A 21,866-nucleotide genomic window follows, 5' to 3' on the forward strand; every position below is an offset into this window, starting at 1 on the left:
TGAGACTCTGTCTCAAAAAAAATAAATAAAATAAAATAAAATTGTATTTCTTTCATCCATTTTTCTTAAACATTCAGTTACCTCCACTGTGATCCCTTTTGCCCTAAAATATATTATAAATACATAATGGAAATATGTCAAAATTTTAAACCTTAAAGCCACTGAGCAATTCTTCCCTTAAGTTGCACAAGCAGTGAAAATAAGTGTGAAATTTTAGAAAGGGAGGAAAGAAACTTACACATTTAGGTATACAGTCGAGGAATGATGTCTATATGAATTGTAAATTTGCTGTGGATAATACAATCACTCTTCATTAGAATCATTCCAATTATTTCTCTTCTACTCTATTTGTCCAGGTGGGGTAAAACCTTGTGCATTAAACTGCCTGGCTGAGGGTTACAATTTCTACACTGAACGTGCCCCTGCGGTGATCGATGGGACCCAGTGCAACACCGATTCACTGGACATCTGTATCAATGGAGAATGCAAGGTTGCTCAAATTTTACTCCTTTTTGTTGAGGTTTATGAGACTTTTGTCTTTTTCTGAGATAGTACTCCTAATTAATACTATTAGTATGTTCAGTTTTTTAAAAAGAGAGCCACATTTTAGAGAATTTCAGTTTTCATTAAGGATGACAATATAAGTAGTTAAAGGTGGAATGACCCATTCATATTCAAGTGCCATGCAAATGTGATTTATTGTGGTATTCTAGTTATGTTTATAGTCATTGCAAGAGGTATAAAAATATTTTGAACTTTAATTTCCATTTTTCTTCTGTTCTGTTTACAAATAAGATGATAGAAAAAGAGGGAATAAGGATTGAGCTCTTATTTGTATGGCTATCAGATGTTCTCATTGGAAGATTATTTGATATATTTCATAGCATAATTCTTCCTCAAAGTATGAAATAGCTATGCTCCTCCTACTCTGTCTTTCTTTGAAGCATTTACAATGGTTTTCATTATAGTGTTTGTCTTTATCTTATTAAAACATTTACAGTAGGGAATTAATCAGACTAGTTGGGAATTGTAGGAGTAAATCCATGCTATTTTCCTAGACCTATATATGAATCTTGTCATAATAAGAAAAGCTACAAAACCCACTCTTTAAAGAAAAACACAAAATTAAGTGCTACAAAGTGAGAAAGAAGAGATTAAAAAGTACTGTCTATTTTACTTAGTCTCATAATTTCTTTGAAAAGTTTCTATTCTTCTGGCTGCTTATCTCCATATGTATCTGATGATCCAGTTTGTGTGTGCATGTTTGTGGGGGGCTACTTTACTTTCTTGAAGAAAAAGTTATTTTTGTGATAGTATTCAAGTTTTTTTAGATAACAAAGACCCAGGTACAGTCTTTATTTAGGGATTACATGTGTACTATCAGTGGCTATAGGTCAAATGTGCATACTTACATGCTGAAATATGTATCAACTCTATATAGAAAATCCACATTTTTATGATTAAATGCAAAATTAAAAGGTGGAATTTTAGCTTCCAAAATTGCATGCTTACATTTCCTTTTTGTTTATGACAGTGTTATTCAGCTAGTGGAAATAGGTCTTCATTTTGAAAGATTTACCCAGGTATGAATTCCACAAGTAATCTTTGACACTAGCAATTGGATGTTTACAAAAAGCCAGTGGCTGTAGTAATCAAAACAGCTTGGTACTGGCTCAAAAATAGAGCCATTGACCAGTGGAACAGAACTGAGAACCCAGATATAAAACCATCCTCATATAGCCACCTAATCTTTGACAAAGCAGACAAAAACATACACTGGGGAAAAGAATCCTTATTCAATAAATGGTGCTGGGAAAACTGGATAGCCACATGTAGAAAACTGAACCAGGATCCACACCTTTCACCTCTCACAAAAATCAACTCACGCTGGGTAACAGATTTAAACCTAAAGAGTGAAACTATTAGAATTCTAGAGGAAGATGTTGGAAATACTCTTCTAGACATTGGCCTAGGCAAAGAATTTATGAAGAAGACCCCAAAGGCAATCATAGCAACAACCAAAATAAATAAATGGGACCTGATCAAATTAAAAAGCTTCTGCACAGCCAAAGAAATTGTTGCAATAGCAAACAGACAACCTATAGAATGGGAGAAAATTTTTGAATGCTACAAATCCGATAAAGGGCTGATAACCAGAATCTACTTAGAACTCAGGAAAATCAACAAGAAAAAAACAAACGACCCTATCAAAAAGTGGGCAAAGGACATGAACAGAAACTTTTCAAAAGAAGACAGAATAATGGTCGAAAAACATATGATAAAATGCTCAACATCTCTAATCATCAGGGAAATGCAAATTAAAACCACAATGAGATATCACTTATCTCCAGTGAGATTGGCCTTTATCAAAAAGTCCCAAAACAATAAATGTTGGCGTGGATGCGGAGAGATAGGAACACTCATGCACTGTTGGTGGGACTGCAAACTAGTGCAACCTCTGTGGAAAGCAATACGGAGGTACTTTAAAGAGATACAAGTAGAAGTACCATTCGATCCAGCAATCCCATTACTGGGCATCTACCCAAAAGACCAAATGATACTGTATAAGAAAGACACCTGCACCCCAATGTTTATAGCAGCACAATTCACAATTGCAAAGATGTGGAAACAACCCAAGTGTCCATCAATACATGAGTGGATTAATAAAATGTGGTATATGTATACCACGGAGTACTATTCAGCTTTAAGAAACAATGGTGATATAGCACCTCCTGTATAGAGCTGGAACACATTCTACTAAGTGAGGTATCCCAAGAATGGAAAGATAAGCACCACATGTACTCACCATCAAATTGGTATTAACTGATCAACACATAAGTGCACATATAAGAATAACATCTATTGGATGTTGGGCAGGGGGGAGGGGGGAGGAGGGAGGAGGGGACGAGTATATGCATACACAAAGAGTGCAATATGCACCACCCAAAGAATGGACATATTTGAAACTTGGACTTAGTGGGGAGCAGGGGCAAGGGCAACATACGTAACCTAAACATCTGTACCCCCATAATATGCTGAAATAAAAAAAAAAAAAAAAAGAAAAAGCCAGTGGTTTAGAAAGGGCAAGCCATAATGCTCAGTCAGGAGCATTATGACATTGCTATTACTGTATAGAACCATACAGTATGCCATTTTTCTTAGTTCTTAAATTTCTTAATTGAGGGTATAAGTAAGATCCTATTGCTAACCAATTAAAATATTTTAAGAATTAGAGCATGATATCAATAAATGAAGAAGAGGTCTAGGTTAGAAATATAGACATACATTCCTGGGGAATCAGAATTTTTTTCTTTAAATTTAGGTATTGAAAAATGTTAGCTGGGACTTATTGGAGAGTGAAGATAAAATGGAAAGAAGAAAGTATTTCTTATTTTGATTTCCAGTAATGGAAATCAGCTTTCCCAGTAAAGGGAAAGCAAGTAGATAAGTAAGTTATATGTATTTGATTAGTTATTCCAAGAATTTTTCTTATTGACACACTGAATATTCTTCTCTGTTTTCAGCATGTAGGTTGCGATAATATTTTGGGATCTGATGCTAGGGAAGATAGATGTCGAGTCTGTGGAGGGGATGGAAGTACATGTGATGCCATTGAAGGGTTCTTCAATGATTCGTTGCCCAGAGGAGGTGAGTGTGTAGAGAGAACTCTTCCTCACACCTCTGGTATACTCAGAATAGCCAAAACACTTGGTTTCCCCTCCCCTCTAATTTTTATATTTCTTTATTTAGGCAGACAATATGTTTTTCCCAAATTGCTTTCAATCCTTTAAATATTAAATGCAGTTTCTTGTAAGATATTTTAAGAAAATGTTATTCTCTATTTGATTTCATTTAGCCATGTTTCTTTAAGGTGTGAATTCCCAAAGAGCATTGATATGAGGGGCATGTGTTGAGGGAAAAAAAACGAGCTAGTATTATACATGTTGAGGCTTTAAGTATATCTTGAAATAATTTTAGAGAAAAAGACTATTACTTTTTCTCTAAAATGTATTCATGAACCCAAAGGATAATTTGCATATATTTTATAATTTATAAAATGCAAAGCCAAAGAAAGGATGGAATAATAAGGAAACTATTATTACTGAATGGTTACTAAACACTCATTTTCCAACTGAGGTTGCTTAATACTGGCTATCTTCTGTGTTCTAGGCTACATGGAAGTGGTGCAGATACCAAGAGGCTCTGTTCACATTGAAGTCAGAGAAGTAGCCATGTCAAAGAACTATATTGGTAGGTTATTTTGGCAAATTTTAAAAATTAGTCAGGAAAAGCAGCACAGTATCATGAAGAAAAGGACATGTTGCTTTGAGGTAGATCAATTTCATACTAAAATGAAGGAAGCTCCAAGTTTTTATTAGACCACATGTAAAATGCTAAACAGAATAATTAGTTTATAGCTTACTGTTCACTGGGTTGATTATTTTATGTTTTTAAATCAATTTTATTATAAAAGTTTTATAATTTTTAAATTATATCCATCTAAATACCATAAGCAAGGTATGGAACATTTCTATAATTCCAAAACTGGGTCTCATTCCCCTTTGCAGTCAAATTCCCTCAGCCTCAGCCTTTATCTGACACAAACATTGATCTATTTTTTGACATTATATATATTACTTTTACTTATTCTGGAAGTTCACATAAATGAGCCAATACAGTACGTATACTTACATCTCACTTTTTTCACTCAGCATGTTTTTAGATTCATCTATATTGTTGAGTTCAAAGTTCATTCCTTTCTATTGTCAAATAATATTTTATTGTGTAGATATACCATAATTTGTTTATCCTTTCATTTGTTGATGGATATTTGAGTCATTTCTAGACTTTAACTGCTATAAATAAAGCTTCTTTGAACATTCATAAACAAGCTTTCTGTGAACATGTATTTTCATTTCTCTTGGATAAATGTGTAAGAATGAAAAGGATGAGTCATATGATAAGTACATGTTTAACTTTTGTAATTTAACTATTTTTACATTTAAAATATTTACTCATCTGGCATTATTTTTTCTCTTTTTTTAACTCTGTTTTTATTGAGGTGAAATTCACATTACACAGAATTAATCATTTAAAGTGAACAATTCAGTGGCATTTAGTACATTCCAAAACATTTCCATCATCTCAAAGGAAATCCCATATCCGTTAAGCAGTTATTCCTCATTCTTCCCATCCCCCAGCCCCTGGCACCCACCAATCTGCTTTCTGTCTCTGTGGATTTTTACCTATTTAGGATATTTCATATAAATGGAAGCATACACAATATGACCTTTTCTGTATGGCCTCTTCCACTTAGCTTAAAGTTTTTTAGGTTTATCATAGTATGTATCAATACTTCATTCCTTTACGGCTGAATAATATTCCATAGTATTGTATATGCCACAATTCATTCATCTATTCATCCATTGATGAACATTTGGTCTGTTTCTATTTTTGGCAATTGGGAATAGTGCTATTATTAACTTGTGTGCGCAAGTATTTGTTTGAGTACCTATTTTCAATTCTTTTGGACACACACCTAGGAGTGGCATTATGGCATTTATTCTTATATAAAGAATGAAATAGAAATTCAGCAACTATTTTTTTTTTTTGCCAAAAGGCTAGTCCTAGCCCCATTTCTTGTTATCTTTACTAATTTAAGATACTTCCTTTGTCATACACTAAATTCCCATACTTGGGTCTATTTCTTAACTCTCTGGTTTGATTGTTCCACTAGTCTGTGTGCCAGTATGACAAATTCTTTACACCCCATATTAATTACTGTTCTAATATTTGGAAAGGAAAAGTCTACTCCCTACCCTTACTCCCATCCCAGTTATTCATTTTGTCATAATTTTCCTTGCTAGTTCCACATGTTCATTCCTCCAGGTAAACCTTTCATTCCTTTCTGTCAATGACATAAATATTTAAGTAATACCTTCTTAACAATCACATAAAAATTAGCATTTTAATTTGTACTTAAGAAAATGATCAAGAATCATATCTCTTAAATGAAAATAAGTTTTCATTGTATACTTTATTGCAGTAATTGATCAATGACAATTTGGTAAATGAAGTTTCACGTTTTTAGGTGGATTGTGATTTTTTTTCTAGCTTTAAAATCTGAAGGAGATGATTACTATATTAATGGTGCCTGGACTATTGACTGGCCTAGGAAGTTTGATGTTGCCGGGACAGCTTTTCACTATAAAAGACCAACTGATGAACCAGAATCCTTGGAAGCTCTAGGTCCCACATCGGAAAATCTCATTGTCATGGTAAATGTGTCTTTGCCATTTTATTTCTACTCTTTGTAATTCCCTCTTGTGAGATAGGAAGGGGCAGGGTTTGTTTTTTTTTTAATCTCTGTTTTACAAGTGGCGAAATTTAGGTAAATAAAGGTAAAATGATTTGCTCAAGGGTGTAAAATCTGTGCAGATGTAAGACCATAGTGCTCTTCCCATATGACTATTTGATCTTTTCAATGCTTGCTTGAATGATACTTTTATAACCAAACAAGACAGATGAGAGAAATGGTTCCAAACTACCCATGAAAATGGAAGGAGAAAATTTGATATAAATGCATGTGTCTTATCTTTAATCTCCTATAAGTCTTGCTTTATGACATTTTCTTCTTCAGAACAAATAATAAATATCTGAAGGAAGGCTCATTGTATTTTAATTGTCTTCACCAGTTGTTTTCAATGGCAGGTTCTGCTTCAAGAACAGAATTTGGGAATTAGGTATAAGTTCAACGTTCCCATCACTCGGACTGGCAGTGGAGATAATGAAGTTGGCTTTACATGGAATCACCAGCCTTGGTCAGAATGCTCAGCTACTTGTGCCGGAGGTAAGACACCCACTAGGCAGCCCACCCAGAGGGCAAGATGGAGAACAAAACATATTCTGAGCTATGCTTTGTGTTTGTTAAAGAAGCTAATTGGAAACATTTCTTGCAGGTTTGCTTCAAGCTGTAATTTAGCAAAAGAAACTTTGCTTTAATTATATTATATTCCGTTTGTTTTCAACCTCATGTAATTTGTGCAGATTTGTTGGTAAAATACATCTTGGCACAATGAGTTTCTCTGCTGGTGCTTCTCCCAAGACTATCTTGAAGGTGGGCTATTTGCTTTTCGTGAACGCATTCTTGGTAAAGAACATCAAGAGTTTTAAATAAGAAAATGAGCAAGAATCAGACATCACAGATGCAACTTCTTGTAATGGGGGATGACAATGTATGTCTGTGTGCTTGCGTGTTTGTGTGCTTGTGTGTTTCCCACAATCCTATTCAAACTCCCGTCTCCAGCCATCAAAGTTAAGGGGCTATATACTGGGATGCTACAATAATGACTGGTGTCTGGGTCTCTGGGTGATGATGTACACTGACCCCATTATACTCCCTAAGAGAGGTAGCTGCTAGGCGGTGGTTGGTGATGTGTTGGTTGTCCCATGTGCGTTTTTCATGGGTACATTTTCCCTACAATTTACTCTATTCCTAATCCTCCTCCCTCTAGTGGCCACCAATGCAATTCTTTACCTCTGGCTGGGAGAGCAGGACAGTTGGCTTCCTTCAAAGCCAACACCCTTGCTGCTGCATGGACTGGTGAGTAGAAGTGCTGTGCAAGCAGCATCTTCCTTCTCTCTGGAGACTAAATGCATCGCCTCCACCGTACACCTTGATCCCAGTAGGCAAGGAAACAAATCTATCTCTCAGGCCTAGGGCTGGACTAGCACACTCCACCATTCCAAAAGCAAAGATTAAATTTTGATTAGTGATATTTAGAATGGGCAAAATCAGAATAAAGTGAGTCATCCAGTGTATTACCTACATTCCCTTTCTAAACTGTGCAGAAACCATATGATTTCCCATAGACTCCATTGTATTCACTGAATTTCTAAACAGCTCCGATTCTCAAGGCTTGAATCAGAGAAATTATTTTCAGAGAAATGATTATCATATAATCAATTCAGTATTTTTGGTCTCATACAAAATTAAATCATTGATTAACTACAACTCCAATTTTAATAGTAAAGACTATATAATATGAAAAAACAAAAAAGCAAATGAATAATAATATATTAAAGTTCTCTCCTGTGTAAAGTGTCATGAAACACGGTTCTGTGTAATTCGTGACATCTTAAAAGATCTCTAGTTACCACCATTTTATGTGTAAAATGGCTGGTGATTTCTAATGTAAAGTTTTAAAAACCATAGGGCATTACCATTTCTTTTAATGAATAAAAGATATTTGCAACTAATTGATCAAGTGAATGCCATTACATTATATTTTAGTGGCATTTATACATAATATTTTTGTTCTAATTAAATTCCTTTTATTCAATCAATAAATTAACTTTCCTCTTTCCATATACAAACAAAAAGTTTTCATTAGAACATAACATGTATAAGTCAGGCTTTGAGGTAAGATGAGAAAAACTTCTAAAGAAGAGTCAAAATAATTTAAAGTTTAGGAAATCTAATGAGGAAAGTCTAAAATTGAGGTTGATTCGCTTAGAGAAAAAGAAGGCTGCAGGGAAGCATATTAGTATCTTCAAGTATGTGACAGAATGTTGAATGGGAAGTTCTTAGTGCCTGTTCTTCTTTGTGCTGAAATTGCTATATTTGGGGATGGTTTAGACACAGCCTTGTCTGAGGCCAAGGAGGGATTAAGTGAATTTTCAATGTTCCTTCAACCCTATGATTCTATTTGTTCAGAAAGGAAATAGTCTAACAAAAAAAGAAAAGATCATAACTGGATTTGGAAGAAAAACTGTAATTTTATTGAAGTAAAAAAGTGAAAAATCTAGATGAATGCTATTCTTTTCCATAATACTTATATTAAAAAATAGAATTGATTTCTTGTGATAGAGCATAACGCAAAGAAAAACAGGGAGGGAGAAAAGCCCCTGGAAGGACAGTTTTCTCTTCCTTGTTATTTATACTTCTTTCTTTAATTCTGGAGCTACTGACCTTAGTTGTTTGAAGTGGTTCTGGGAACTTGGATTCTGCTTGGTTGTAAGTGATTATAAGCATTCATGAGGCCATTACCTTCTTTGGAGTAGGAATATACAGTGCTTGAAAGTTGGCAGGCATGGCGTGAAGAGCTACCATTTTTCCTGGTAAGTGGTTCTCAAAGCATCGTCTCTGGACCAGTGGCATCAACATCACATAGGAACTTGTTAGAAATGCTAATGTAGGGGCCCCACTTCAGACTTGCTAAATAGAAACTCTCCAAGAGGGGCCCAGCAATCTCTATTTTAACAAACATTTCAAGTAATTCTGTTGCTTACTCAAGTTTGTGTACCACTATTCCTTGACTGACAAATAAACTGAAACCTAGCATTCTAGCCACATAGAATCCATGTCCTCATCACTGAAGTCTGTGCATTTTTTAGACTCATTTTGCACCTAGATCAATATCTGAAACATATTGGGCACTCAATAAGTGTTTATAGGTGAGTGAAGGTATGAAAGGAATTTTGGCAATTGTATATTTGTGGGAAATCAGAGTTTATAACTGCTGTAGGGTAGGGCAAATCTATTGCGAAGGAGAGATGGTATAATTTTAATTAGCATGGGTAAGTAAAACCAAGCTCCTCTCTTTTGTTTTCTTTACTTTAAATAGGTGGAAAATATTTTCTAGAATACAGAGTACATTTGAATTATTGAAGTTGTTTTATCTACACGTTTAACCCCAGATTCTTTAAATGCAGGAAGCACAGCATTGAGGAAAGTCCCTTAGGGCTCAGGAACCTTCATCAAAGAGAGAGCCAGAGTCATCTTCTCCATAACAGTAAATGGAACTTCATCTGCAGTTAAGAAACCTTTCAGGAAAAAGTCATTTCTTGCTAGTTTTCACTCAGAAAGTAAGGATGAATACTTAATTCATTTCTTAATTGGGATACTCCACTTTCATCTCTTCAGGGAAGTGCTGGGTGTCTTGAGACAGTCAAAATTCTTTTAAGTGGAAAAAGAGAAAACAAGAAAGATCTCAAAGAACTTTCAATGGCAGTCTCACAAGATTCTGCAATATTCTAACCTGTTAACTGTTCTGCATGTTTTATTAATGTACCGAGGCGGGGAACCTGGGCCTTGGGGCCACATGTGGCCATCTGGATCCTTGAGTGCTGCCTTTTGACTGAATCCAAATTTTATAGAACAAATCCTTTCATTAAAAGGGGTACAGCAGAGAAAGATGAAGCTTTTCTTGCCTCCTTTGGTACTTAAAAAAGAACGATCTTTTTTTTTTTAGTGGTTTTCAGGTGTTTCATCTTTTTTTTTTTTTTATTTCAGCATATTATGGGGGTACAGATGTTTAGGTTATGTATGTTGCCCTTGCCCCCGCCCTCTAAGTCCAAGTTTCAAATATGTCCATTCTTCGGGTGATACACATTGCACTCTTTGTGTATGCATATACCCGTCCCCTCCTCTCTCCTCCCCACCTCCCCTCACCCCTGCCCAACATCCAATAGATGTTATTCTTATATGTGCACTTATGTGTTGATCAGTTAATACCAATTTGATGGTGAGTACATGTGGTGCTTGTCTTTCCATTCTTGGGATACCTCACTTAGTAGAATGCATTCCAGCTCTATCCAGGAGTATACAAGAGGTGCTATATCATCATTGTTTCTTAAAGCTGAATAGTATTCCATGGTATATATATATATACCACATTTTATTAATCCACTCATGTATTGATGGACTCTTGGGTTGTTTCCACATCTTTGCAATTGTGAATTGTGCTACTGTAAACATTGGGGTGCAGGTGTCTTTCTTATACAGTATCATTTGGTCTTTTGGGTAGATGCCCAATAATGGGATTGCTGGATCAAATGGAAGCTCTACTTGTATCTCTTTAAGGTATCTCCATATTGCTTTCCACAGAGGTTGCACTAGTTTGCAGTCCCACCAACAGTGTGTGAGTGTTCCTATCTCTCCGCATCTACGCCAACATTTATTGTTTTGGGACGTTTTGATAAAGGCCAGTCTCACTGGAGATAAGTGATATCTCATTGTGGTTTTGATTTGCATTTCCCTGATGATTAGAGATGTTGAGCATTTTTTCATATGTTTTTTGGCCATTATTCTGTCTTCTTTTGAAAAGTTTCTGTTCATGTCCTTTGCCCACTTTTTGATAGGGTCGTTTGATTTTTTCTTGTTGATTTTCCCGAGTTCTAAGTAGATTCTAAAAAGAACAATCTTGAAATCAGAAGGCCACAGGTTCTTTGATTGAGTTTGGGAGCAATAATGATAGCTTTCCCTTATAAGATCTTTTAAGATAAGAATTTTGGGACTGTTTTTCTGTTGCTTAGCAGACCCAATGACAAATCTAATGCTGCAGGAAACATTGGTGATTCAGTCAAAGTAACGATCTTTTCTCTGAGTCAGTGATGAAACACTTCCTTAGCCTGATTAGGAACATTGAGATGCTATGGGGTGTGTCTTCAGGATAAATGTGATTTTTAAGATAGAGCTGTGACTCTTCCTCAGAGAGAAACCCAAGCTCAAAAACTTGACTATTTTCAGAACCATTGTTACTCCTACCATTGTTACTCCTACTAGAGTTTGTTTCTTTATTCGTCGCCCAAAGTAATATGTACTCTGTAACTTATCTGACTCCCACATTTATATACTACCATTGTACTCATGATTGTAATAATATATTAATTAATAAAGCTTAGCTGGGTGGTGAAAGTTGTATTGTTTTTTAAAATACAAAGCTTTAGGGTTTTTTTTTTTGTAGTAATTTATGCCAGTGTACCTTTGCATGATGACTTTTAAAGTTTCAAGTAACAAATAATTATATATTTATCTTTTGATTTTAGTCATGTATACTCTCTTTTTACTGATGTTTGTCTAGATGTGTAGTTCTCAAATGTAAGCATTCATTAGAATTATCTGGAATGCTTTTTAAAATACACATTGCTAGATTCTGCCTCCAGTTTCTGATTCGGGGGGTCAGAGTTAAGCTCCAAGAAGGTATATTTCTAACAAGTTTCCAAGTAATGCTGGTGCTACTAGTTCAAGAACCATAATTGGAGAAACTCTGGGCTAGACACTTAGATTTCCTAAAGCAGAGGCCTATTTAAACAAAGTCTTTTAGGTAATAATCCATATTACAGTTATAACCCACATTATTACTAGTCTTTTTAATGACAGGTGGTTCTACTGCTCAGCTATGATTTAATAAATAAAATTGTACAGTTTATAAAAAACATTCTGGTACCCTATTTCATTTGACATCCTCAACTGCATGAGATAGGCATTGCTATTATTATTCCTATATTATAGTTAGAATTCAAGTAAAGTAACTTGCTGAAATCAAGACCTAACAATTGAGCCCCTAGTGATCTTTTTAATGTAGCATTTTCTCTCACAATAAAAATGGTCCTTTACCTTGAACAAAGCACCAGTTGGCAATCTCAATAGAGAAACATGATATATTCCCACTTATAAATATCTCCTTTGCTAGCTTGAAATTTCATTTTTTCAAATGCTTTCCCTAGATCAATGGTTCTTAACTTTGGGGACACATTGGAATCCCCAGGAGAACTTTAAACAATTATGATACTTGAGTTTTATTTAATTCGTTAGGGGTGTGGCCTGGGCATCAGGTTTTGAAAAGATCCCTAGGTAATTCTAATGTACAACCAAAGTTGAGAAGTACTGCCTTGGAGACTAATTGAAAGTTTCATTCTTCAAAAAGTTAACATTCAGTTGCAAATACCTCTGGAAGCAGTACTAGCACACATCTCCAAATTGTTTTTTCTAGGGTTTTCTTTCTTCTCCTTTATGTAGAAATACAAAAATTGCATACCAAAGAACTCAGTTTGCTCAGGTTTCTGCTAATAAACAGAGGTATCTCTCTGCTAAACATTGCTTTGCAGCTCAGAGGAAAAAAGATAATTTGAAGCCACACTTAGATTGAGGAGGAGGAGGAGGAAGGAGACAGGTTTATTGTTAGAGATTTTGGTTGAAGATCAGAGAGCACAGATTTTGTTTTACATATACTATGTGGTTATACAAGAATGTTTCTGATCAACTGTTATTGACTACTTAAAATTCGATCATTATATTTCTCTTACATTTATATAGTCTATTTAATTGCTCCTGTATGTTTGATGTTTTTCATCTATTATTCTTTTTCTTCCCTGGATGTCATTTTCAGCTTAATTTGTGAGTGTGTGTGTGTATGAATAGCATATAAACATAAAAGATATTTTATGTGTTTCTTCTTTTGAACTAGGACGAATTCTTTATATTTTAATTTTTGTGTTTTTACCTGACTCATCTGGATTCTTACATATTGGAGCTGGTTTCTACTCTTTAAGATGCTTTATATGGTTTCCAACTATTATTTTGGATTTTCCTGTTTTAGAGTCATGTTTTTCAAACCGCACCAAGATGCCCAAGGGCACTGTAGCAGACTCACAGGGGCACTGCAGAATATTATACATTTTCAAGGGAAATATAATGACATTGATCTTACACTACACAAATTATTACAGTTAAGTTGTTTGGACCTAACTCTTTAATAAGCAAAGCTTAGACATTTTTTCTGCCTAGAAGATGCTGTAAAACAATTGTGACACTTAAGGGTACTGTGAACCAAAAAAGTTTGAGAACCTCTGATTTAAGGTAAAATGAGTGTCATTAAAGTTGGGTAAAATGGTCACCTGTCTTCCTTTCAATAGACGTTGAATTTCATTTTGTAAGAGGAAAAAATGCATATAAGCTTATTATTCAGGGCCTTGGTGATGTTCAGAATTTAAAAATGGGACTTCTGCACTTCCAGTTAAGGAACTAGAGATCTAGAATAATAGGTAAATTTCTCTTTCATATCTGTATTGCTTTTTATATATACTCCTGAATATGTTTCCTTCCTCTGTCTCTGTTAGTTCAGTATAAGATTGGTGGGTGATTAAAGCAAAAAAAAAGGAAGGAAGGAAAGAAGGAACTATGTATTTCAAAGAGTCCCTGATAGTAATTTCTTCTTGCAGCAAGCAAGTTTATGTAATAATCTATACTGTTCTATTTATTAATAACACAATTTTCAAATTATTTTAATGAGCCCATCATGCAGATGGCCTTGGCCTCTTTTAAAAAGGTGGATATTTCTATATTGTTCTACATTATATGTTCATGTCATATATTTTATTATCTTTAAGAATGATAGAATACAAGCATAATGTGCACTTAAAAGTATAGTAAGTCCATTCTAAAATAACAATTTTAATTGTTTTTAAGAAGTAATTATTAGAAAAAAATATAAGCAATCTTTAGGCCAGTACTAATACCTGACAAAAAGAGAACAGTTCTCAAAGTACCAGATAAAACAGAAGCAAATGCATTTTCACAGATATTCTTTTAATTTCTTTGCCAATTCTAAGCTGTCTATCTAACACATTTAATATCACTAAAAGATCAGTTCACATTATTAGTGAATTAACAGAATATACTTCAAACAAGGGTTTTAGACTTAAATTTTATAGAAATTATAACAAAAATGATGACTAACAATTGTATTGCAGCTTATAAAGGACACATACACTGTAACTTTCACAGAAACTCAAAGCAGAGGAGTCCCAAAATGGAGCAGAGGGAATCAACATTTGTGTTTTTTGTTTTTGTTTTTTTTGAGATTCAAAATAGACTTGAATGAAATTAAGGTGTGAAAGACACAGAGATTAAATCTTATAACTACATTTGCCTATTTTTGACTTAGGAGTTACCATCCAAAAGTTACTTGCAGAGGTTAAGTAAAAGATTACAGATGAAAACTTTAGTTTGAATAGTTAAAAGCACTTTACTCAATGCCATTTATTTCCCTTTAAAGAAACATAATTAGTTTTTAAGAAAACTTTCCTGTGAAAGATATTTTCTGTGTAGGGCTGTACAATGTACTATTATCATTTGAAACTATGAAGATCCTTTTACATTTGAATCCTATATACATCAAACTTACACATAAAGCAGACAAGTTACACAAAAAGTGACAAGTTTAGAAAGAATAAAGATTTGCATTCAGCTTTGTTCATCATTATTCCCTAATTTTCACTTTGGTGTTTGAAAAATAAAGCATTTATAGGACCAGACAATGGCGTATCACTGCATTGACCTTAACATTCCCCTATTCACTCTCCCACAGTTCCCTCCTTAAAGGTTATTTTCAATGTTGGGAGGGAAGAGTACCCTTTCAAATACAGAATTAGTTGTACCAGGCATCGTAGCAGCGCAACTGTGAACATCACAGCTCCTGAAATGCTGCGCTTCACTTGGCTTACTTCTTATATAACATGCCCCTTGAGATTAAAGAGTGAGTCTTCTATACAAACTCATGCTCATGGTTGGTTCACACTTCCAGAAGCGAATGTGTTTACTCATTTGTTTGCATATAATAAATATACAAATAATAATTTTCATTTGTCTTTTTCCTTAAGCATATGGCTTCCCCTGTAAAATCTACTTTAAAATTTTTTTTATTTCTCCTGTATATTTTCTATATTTTCAGTATAATTTAAAGTTTCTAACGTCTCATAAAAAGTCTTACATAGGAAGGGTTATTTGGATAATCTTGACACTTTTTACTGTTCACCTGTTCATATTGTGGGTTGCATTTTCCCTGTTAAGATTTATAGCCAAAAGCAAGAAATCTCTGCTAACCCAAAACATTCCCCCTAATGCTGTTTTCTTCCTCTTTCATCATTTCTGTTGTTTCAGTGATTATATTCTTCCCTAACATGAACAGGGTTTGGATACATATTCACTCACTGAAAAACTTAGGTAAGGCTGAAACCAAAGTTTGAGTGCATTCGTGTTGTATTAATGATCTGTGTATCACCGGTCATGTTTTGCATCACAAAAATGCTGTTCAAAATAGCATTTTTAACAATCAAAACATGATACATCTTTACTAGGTAGTATACATAAAATCTTTTAGGAAAAAAATAGAGCCTTTTATAATGGTAAGCATCATTATTCTGACTTTACAGGACCTTATGATATTACTATTTCTATTTTTACTTGAAGAAAATGAAGATTTTTGTTTAAAAGCTATACAACTTGTTTATAATTGTATCCTTATTTTAACTCAAATCTGAAATATTTATTCTTTGGTTCTGAGAAAGGGATTTTACATATGTTTAAAAGAACAACCTCTCTATTAGTACATCACACTGTGTGGAAGAAGCTCAAGGCCTTGTACTCTTAACATTGTTAACTCCGTTATAATTTTAAATAAAATATCTAAAACAAGCTCCTACTAAAGATCATGTAAATTACTTTCCAGTATAATATGATTTAATTCTTTATATTAGGAAACTTGGCTTTTATAAATTCCTATTTGTAGTTATTATTCTGCATCTTGACATGTCTAACTCCTTTGATGTGTACCTCACACTGGTAAGGACTCAAGACACTGAAACAAGACTACAAAACCAAATATAAAGTAGCAGATCCCTTTTTTCTAGACTTCTTATTGTGTAGAGTAGAAGGAAAAAGCAGATACAGAAGGAAAAGAGAAGTGATGGAAAAAAATGTTGAATGGGTGGAATGTGGAAGGAGAGAAGAAGAGACAACTTTTATAGAATTTTGGATCTGGAGAAAACATTAGAAATTATCTAATTCGATTGTCTCATTTTACAAAGGAGAATGAAAACTTGCCTTTGGTCATTTACCTAAACCACCTAGAACTCAAAAAGAGGTAACTAAATGTGGCAGAAGTTGGGGTGAGGAAAAACACAGGTACAAGATAAAGTGAAAGGGGAGTGATATCACAGTCATTTGGCTGTGAGTTTTTTATATCAGTGAGGATCTGGGAAAGAGAAATCAGACAGCAAAAAAACAAAATAGGGGGACCGTAAAACTAAAAATATTAGCTGTGAAAATGCACTGTTTCATTAGATAAGGTATCTTCCATCATGGAATATAATTATAATGATACTTGCCTTATCCCCCCCCCACTTTAATGTAATCTCATTGAGGTCAAGACTATCTTACTCACTTTCTCCCTTATAATAATGAAAAACCATGCTTTAGACATAGTAGGAACTCAATGAGTTAAATTAGACACTTTTTATGGAAGAGATTATTGCTAATATCTAATGAATAATAAGAATTCCCTCTAAGAGATAGTGTTATTTCAAACAAACTCAGTATATGTATGCTCCATCCTGCCTTACCATCACTAAACGTTGCTGTAGAAAAATACAATATTTTTAGAGCCACATTTTCCTTTTGATCATCTAATATTTTCGTAGGACATCTAGTTTTGCTTAGAACAGAGGGAAAGGCAGAGGAGGGAAGGCTTTGGAAGATAAAAACTAGCAAGAGACTCTTCAGAAGAAGGAACCACATGGGTGGAGCTGGTTGGATACCCTGGGTGCCAGCTGTTAGATCCAAGGCAGATGGGCTTTGCTCTGCCCTGCAAATGCTTGTGTTTGGCCAATAATCACACGGCACAAAAGCCAGATTCCAGCAGTGAAAGGCAGAGCAGAGAGACATTTTTTTTCCTGGCACTTGTTACTCTTTGGATGCTATCTGCACTAAAGGTTTAGATTAAATTAATATTGCTGGCCATATGTTCTGTATACTGTGGTTATATAGTGTTGTCTTGGTTGCTAGCTACTTTGGATGCTGTGGTTAAGCAAATTGTTGCCTTAGCCACCAGCCACATTTTTAGTACAAGCTCTGACTTTTTAACTTTTTCCCCCTTTCTCTTCAGAATACTGTTTCTTGGGAGTTATGATGTGCTGTGCCACTAGGTTAAGTTATCTAGAGATTGGTTAGCCCATCAATCCCAAGGATACATTTATACCTCTCTTTCTTTTCCTTATTGACTCACTCACATGTGGTTATATATTGCCTGTTTATCAACTGAATGGTCTAGGACTGAAATGATGTGTCTTATGAGAACATTGGAGAAGGCCTAGAAAGCCTTTCTCATGCCTTTTAGCATCCTGAGTCCCATCCTTCTTGGTTTAACACATATCACCCTATGTATTAAAGTTAAATTCAAGTGGTAATTTTTGTGCATTGAGTATCCCCTACTACTATTAAAATGGTGAACTGTCCTGAGAAAAACAATATATTGCCAAATATTATGTTATAAATGAGTTTATAAAATTATTTAAATCTCTAAATGAAGAGAAAGATGGGAACACATGAAAGCATTGGGCAGCTTATAAGGGCAGTAGAGGGACTGGAAAGGAGCTAAGAAATGAAGAGGAGCTGCAGCCTCTGGAGTCTTTGCTCAGACTGGGACTGTACACGTTCCTCACTTAGACCATCACCACCCCTGACAGTAAAAATAGCAGATGAAGGAGTCCACCTACGACTTGGTTGCCATTTGTTGGACTTCTCGCTGATTTTCCTGTGGTATATGCTGTTTCAAAATGCCATTAAAAGCCATTTCTTGATGTATAACCAGAGCAGTGATTCAAGTTGGGTACTTCTTCCTCCCCATTGCATAAGAGAACTTTTGGTGGACAAACAGATCTTTAACTTTTATCTATTGGCACAAAATTAAATACAGTGTCTGACAAATTTTAGCTTACAGACGAAAAGCGAGGGTTGCATTTCCATGTTAAGGACCATCATATTTGATTCTTTAATGCCAAAGAATCAAAAGATAAACAAAAATCTCTAAACAAGATAAAGTTTTTCTAGAGGATTTAAAGTAAATATGTATTGGCAATGGCATCTTTGTACTTAACTTTTGTAATATGAGGCCATTAGTTTTTTTTTAAGCATGAAAGAAGGATTGCACTTAACAAAAAAACAGGTATACAGTTTGCATGCCAGTAACTTTAGGTGTTTAAGAATAAAATATAATTACTGCAGTCTTAAATTTGGCTGATTAAATTCTACAGAACATCTGCTTATCTCCAGGGGATATAGACACTAAGCCACCAGAATTTTATTTTCAATTAAGTGCATACTGACTATTCATGTGGAAATTTTATGTTTTTGGTTATAAACTATAAGTCTTTAGATTTGAAAGCATAGTGGTTTTATGTAACTGGATATAATTATTCCCGACAGGGCTTGAAATCAACTTCTTAGCAATGTTTTACAGACTACTTTAAAAGAAGTTATGTACAAGAGACTTGATCATATAAAAAGAATCTAAACACAATCATTTCTCTTGTTGACTTAGTTTATATTATTTCCAGTTGATCCATATTTTCTACTTTCTAAAGCTAAATTGCTGCATTTTTCTTAATTTGAAAGTATGTGTTTTAAAAATCCATCCATTTAGATGCATTGGTTTACAGAGATATCCTGTTGCTACTGACTTGAAAAAAAAATCTGTAAACCTGCCAAGTGTGGGAGTAAAAGTTGGAAGATTTGTATGCTGTTGGAAAAAGATAGTACAATGTTGTAGGAAGATTTGGAATAGTTTACTGGTACAGTCAATTCTTGAGTGTGAAATACCATGTTGTCTAATATAACATTCTAGAAGAAAATCAACAAAAGATGAATGCAAGAAAAAATGCATCTTCATAAAATATAGAGCAACTTTAGCTGTCTGTTCAAAGACTTTTAATTTCTCATAAAAAAATTCTGAAACTGTGAAGCTGAAATGAACCCTAAAATACTCTTAATTCCTAATTTTTAAGAAGTCTGGAAGGCATGACCAAAATTAAGTCAGTTTGTAATTCCTAGCACTTAGCCCAATATCTCATAAGAAGCACAATGCCTTATGTTTAGTAACTATTCTGTGTTGAATGACCGAATGAGTGAGTGAATGAATGACCTGCCAATCACATTCAACTGGCAGTTTTAGTTTGTGTGTGTATGTAATTTTTAAACTAATTACTGGGTCCTACCAAATATGAAAATATCCCTGAAAATAAAGATTTAGAACAAATATATGGGACTGTGGGTAATTTTTATTTTGTTCCTTGTGGTTTTGTATATTTTTTCATATTTTTAACAATAAGGTTTAAGTAGCGAATTTTTTTCAAGACATACACATGGCTAGGATTTATCTTAAAATGAAATATAAATCTCACCTCTGCTAATGCATATCTCATCTATGACTCAAATTGCAGAAGCCTTGCTTTTGCATTAAAGGCTACTTTTGAAAATGAACGTAATTACAGCTGAACATTTCTAGAGTTAATTTAAAGAAAGCAGAATTTTATCTTGACCTGTAAAACCTGAATTAATGTTTCTGCCACTGAAATAAATCAACATCAGTTGTATTTTGTAGTGTTGAAAATGTTTAGCCCTTTCTGAGAAACAACCAAGATACTATATTGAGTACCAATTGTTCTTGTTTCAACTATAGTCATATTTGAATGACTTTTAAAAAATAACCATGCTAACTTGTAAAAACAACTGCCTAGTCTTCCTGATAGAAGCAAAATACTGAACCAGGGTGCATGGATAATCTGAGCCACTGTTGGAGTTGGTAGTTGAATCCCATGACTAATGGTAGAGATATCTGTCTAGGTGGACCACATGGATTTAGTTATCTGCCCACTGGAATGACACAACGGGGAGATATCTGATGAATATCATGGAACATCTGTGAATGGATCACAGCTATGCCTGATGTGAATCATTCTTTCCTCAAAAATCTAAAGTTTAATAGTTAAAAAATTCCAAACTGTTGTCGTCTCATAAACTGAATCGTTTGGCTTATTCTAGGGCTTGGGAGGGAATGAATACAATACATACTCTGAGACATTTTGCCAGTAAGTTGTTTGGCTATGTTTAAGACCCCTAGATTTAGGAAAACCTAAAAACTTGTTGAAGGTGATCAGTAGGAGCCTTGGGTTACTGCAAGCAATAAAAAATATTTTTTTCAACTATTCACCACTGTTGTGGAAGCTACAGGATTTAAGTCTCATGAGCTTGGTGAATTTGATAGTTTTCCCTGTCAGTCTTTAAATTCAAAGGGCTTAGTTAAAGGTGTGTATAACATGATAACAGAGGCATTTCCACCTGCAGAATTTCCAGGACTCTTTAAGTGACCCTGGGGGAAGCATTTGGTGCCTATCTCTTTAGGAGACAGTTTCCTTCACTGAATGATCCTGTTTTATATAGATTTCCCTAATTTGTGATCAGACTCTTTTGGGGGGGTACTGTTATTTAAAAACAACTGGAAAAAACAAAAAAAGAAAAACCGAAGGATTGTGTGGGATTAGCTAGGTGTGAAGCTATGATTTCCTGGATACTGCTAATGCTGCTTTTACAACTTTTTCTAGGTAATTTGGCCTGTTTATAGGGACGGGTGTGTGAGTTGGGGGGCATAGCTTAGTTTGTGCCTTTATTTCCATTTCCAGGAATAACCTGTTACTCTATACGGTCTGAAACATTTAGCATTGTCTTGTAATTTGTTTCTTTTTGATATCCTGCTATTACCTATCTTTGCTTTTTTTGATTCCTTGACACTAAAGAGAAAATGATTGTACATGAAATCTGTTCACCAGGGATGTTTACAAATAGGAGTGTGTGTGTGTTTGTGTGTGTGTGTGTTTGTGTCTTTGTATTTTGTGAAATGTGAGCAAGCTGTGGTGGATATCTTTGCTAATAAATAATAAACATATTTAATATTTTATAAATTTTATAATGAGAATATTTTTAGCTGTGGTAAACAGATCACACAGACTAATTTTTAGGAATGAGATAAGTATTTTGTAAGTTAATATTTGAATGAACTGTATGTGTATTTCTTTGATAATGGTATAATCAACAGGAAGCCAACTCTATTAGAGAAAACAGACTAGTTGGTTACCATCCCAAAGAAGCCCACTGCAATCTTTAAATTCTAAACAACTAGTGGGCTTTTAGAGAGATAAATATATAAATGGAAGAAAAAAACAAATGTGTGGATGTGATGTGTTCCTAACGA

The 21,866-nt window shown here is 34.4% G+C and overlaps 1 protein-coding gene across 1 annotated transcript in view; it reads left to right on the forward strand.

Annotated features, from left to right (window-relative positions):
* Positions 1-21,866, forward strand: part of ADAMTS6 (ADAM metallopeptidase with thrombospondin type 1 motif, 6) — a 302,363-nt gene that overhangs the window by 247,220 nt on the left and 33,277 nt on the right. Inside the window, exons 15-19 of the mRNA XM_012664545.1 lie at positions 357-490; positions 3,525-3,648; positions 4,171-4,251; positions 6,115-6,278; positions 6,712-6,850. Coding sequence (XP_012519999.1) covers positions 357-490; positions 3,525-3,648; positions 4,171-4,251; positions 6,115-6,278; positions 6,712-6,850 — 642 coding nt within the window. The remainder of the gene's footprint in view (positions 1-356; positions 491-3,524; positions 3,649-4,170; positions 4,252-6,114; positions 6,279-6,711; positions 6,851-21,866) is intronic.

Source organism: Propithecus coquereli, unplaced genomic scaffold (assembly GCF_000956105.1).
Source record: "Propithecus coquereli isolate 6110/MARCELLA unplaced genomic scaffold, Pcoq_1.0 Scaffold9, whole genome shotgun sequence".
Taxonomy (NCBI): Eukaryota; Metazoa; Chordata; class Mammalia; order Primates; family Indriidae; genus Propithecus; species Propithecus coquereli.